General features: G+C 47.7%; 1 protein-coding gene across 1 annotated transcript in view; it reads left to right on the forward strand.

Moving 5' to 3' along the window:
- The window catches only part of LOC310770736 (laminin subunit alpha-5-like), a gene marked incomplete at both ends in the record, with an annotated part of 130,019 nt that overhangs the window by 1,470 nt on the left and 126,049 nt on the right, over nt 1–2,500 (forward strand). The window contains one exon of the mRNA XM_083663454.1: nt 1,707–1,955. Coding sequence (XP_083519580.1) covers nt 1,707–1,955 — 249 coding nt within the window. The remainder of the gene's footprint in view (nt 1–1,706; nt 1,956–2,500) is intronic.

Below are 2,500 nucleotides of genomic sequence, written 5' to 3' on the forward strand. Positions count from 1 at the left end.
AAGGCTAGATAGCGTTAGCATCATCATTAGCATGGTCCCCAGTTTGTTTGACACTAGTCCCTGTCATCTCCTGCTATGGAGGCTAGATAGCGTTAGCATCATCATTAGCATGGTCCCCAGTTTGTTTTACACTAGTCCCTGCTCACCTGCTATGGAGGCTAGATAGCGTTAGCATCATCATTAGCATGGTCCCCAGTTTGTTTTACACTAGTCCCTGCTCACCTGCTATGGAGGCTAGATAGCGTTAGCATCATCATTAGCATGGTCCCCAGTTTGTTTTACACTAGTCCCTGTCATCTCCTGCTATGGAGGCTAGATAGCGTTAGCATCATCATTAGCATGGTCCCCAGTTTGTTTGACACTAGTCCCTGCTCACCTGCTATGGAGGCTAGATAGCGTTAGCATCATCATTAGCATGGTCCCCAGTTTGTTTTACACTAGTCCCTGTCATCTCCTGCTATGGAGGCTAGATAGCGTTAGCATCATCATTAGCATGGTCCCCAGTTTGTTTTACACTAGTCCCTGCTCACCTGCTATGGAGGCTAGATAGCGTTAGCATCATCATTAGCATGGTCCCCAGTTTGTTTTACACTAGTCCCTGCTCACCTGCTATGGAGGCTAGATAGCGTTAGCATCATCATTAGCATGGTCCCCAGTTTGTTTTACACTAGTCCCTGTCATCTCCTGCTATGGAGGCTAGATAGCGTTAGCATCATCATTAGCATGGTCCCCAGTTTGTTTGACACTAGTCCCTGTCATCTCCTGCTATGAAGGCTAGATAGCGTTAGCATCATCATTAGCATGGTCCCCAGTTTGTTTGACACTAGTCCCTGCTCACTCCTCACATTTCACCCTGTTTCCTGGAGCCTGTGAGCGGCGGCTGGCTCGGCTCGGCCCATTTCTCTGCCCTTCCTGAGGTTCTGAAGAGGTGTTGATGAAAGCCAAAGGGTCAGTCTGTCTCTCCATCTGAGGGCTGTTTGGGCTGCGGTGTCGGGTTTCAGCTTGATGGAGGTGAGCTGTGCTGATTCTGGGGGAATGGACTGATTGGGTCGGCCTTCATGCTACAGTGTATTGCCCTAAGGCAGGCATGTCCAAAAAATGTCTCTCAAAACAGTATACTAATGTGGCCCTCCACACAGTATGGGTTCATCAAACAAGTTCACTTTGCGCTTTTTCCATTCAGCAACGATGCCAACACTTTCATACAGTTTGTAGACGAGCACCAAGTAGGAACAACACAGGTGGGCGATACATACGGTATGGAAAAATAATAGCTGAGAGAGAGAGAGAGAGAGAGAGAGAGAGAGAGAGAGAGAGAGAGAGAGAGAGAGAGAGAGAGAGAGAGAGAGAGAGAGAGAGAGAGAGAGAGAGAGAGAGAGAGAGAGAGAGAGAGAGAGAGAGAGAGAGAGAGAGAGAGAGAGAGAGAGAGACCGACCGACCGACCGACCCACGTTGATCCATTACAACCCACAACATCAGCCCCGCCCCTTCACCTCCAGATTTGCCTGTATTTTCGAAGCTTTGAAGTAACTGGTGTATTGGGTGAACCCAGCCTTCAACGTGACGTCACAGACTATGCCTTATTGAGTCACGTGGAGGCTGGGTTCACCCAGGCTATTTGTGTCTGGCCAGTTTTCACACTGGTTCAGGCTCAAAACCTACCTCTAGTTAATAAAGCCAAGTCAAGCTGTAGTCTGTCCCGCTAGGTGACCACCGGTGCCAGGAGAACCAGTTCCAGTGCAAGAACAAGCAGTGCATCCCCGTGTCCTGGCACTGTGACGGGGTGGACGACTGCTCAGATGCCAGCGACGAAGACCCAGAGGTCTGCGCCCAGAAGACCTGCCGGCCGGGACACTTCCAGTGTGCTAACGGCCGCTGTCTGCCTTCCAACTATGTGTGTGATGCCCAGGATGACTGTGGAGATGGATCTGATGAGCTCCTGTTTGTACCCTGTGGTAAGTGGGACACAAGGGGATGTGTTTAATGTATTATGCTGGGGGGGATAAGAAAATAGGATTGACGGTAAAAGTTAGATATTTACGCTACATTTTAGGTGTTTAGGTGACAATCTTACGAGCAAATAGATGTTTGTACAGTGTCTTGTACAAACCCTTTTCAACCAGACATGGGTGTGACAACAGTGGAACATATGAGACAGGTTTACCAGTGATCACCCATAACTTGCTAAACTTGCCAACGTGTTCAAACCATTGACTGTGGTTCAAACACATCCGCAACCGAGCAACGCTTTTCAACGCGGTTTGCACCATTGGAATCAGTTGTTAATGCACCTCAGTGGCGTATTGAGCCCATATTTCTTTCGTACGCAGCCTAGTGTACTAACCTGCACCCCTTAATTCAACACCTGAGTGTGATTTTTTTATTGAGATTTTTTGATATATATAATGAAGAAAGTATGGATTTGTTATTATTGCTTTTGAGAGATGAAATTTACAATTTGGTTACAACGTGTCGTGTATACAATGTGACAGCGCAAAGT

The sequence above is a fragment of the Poromitra crassiceps genome, assembly GCF_964638095.1.
Source record: "Poromitra crassiceps genome assembly, contig: HAP1_SCAFFOLD_205, whole genome shotgun sequence".
NCBI classification, from domain to species: Eukaryota; Metazoa; Chordata; class Actinopteri; order Beryciformes; family Melamphaidae; genus Poromitra; species Poromitra crassiceps.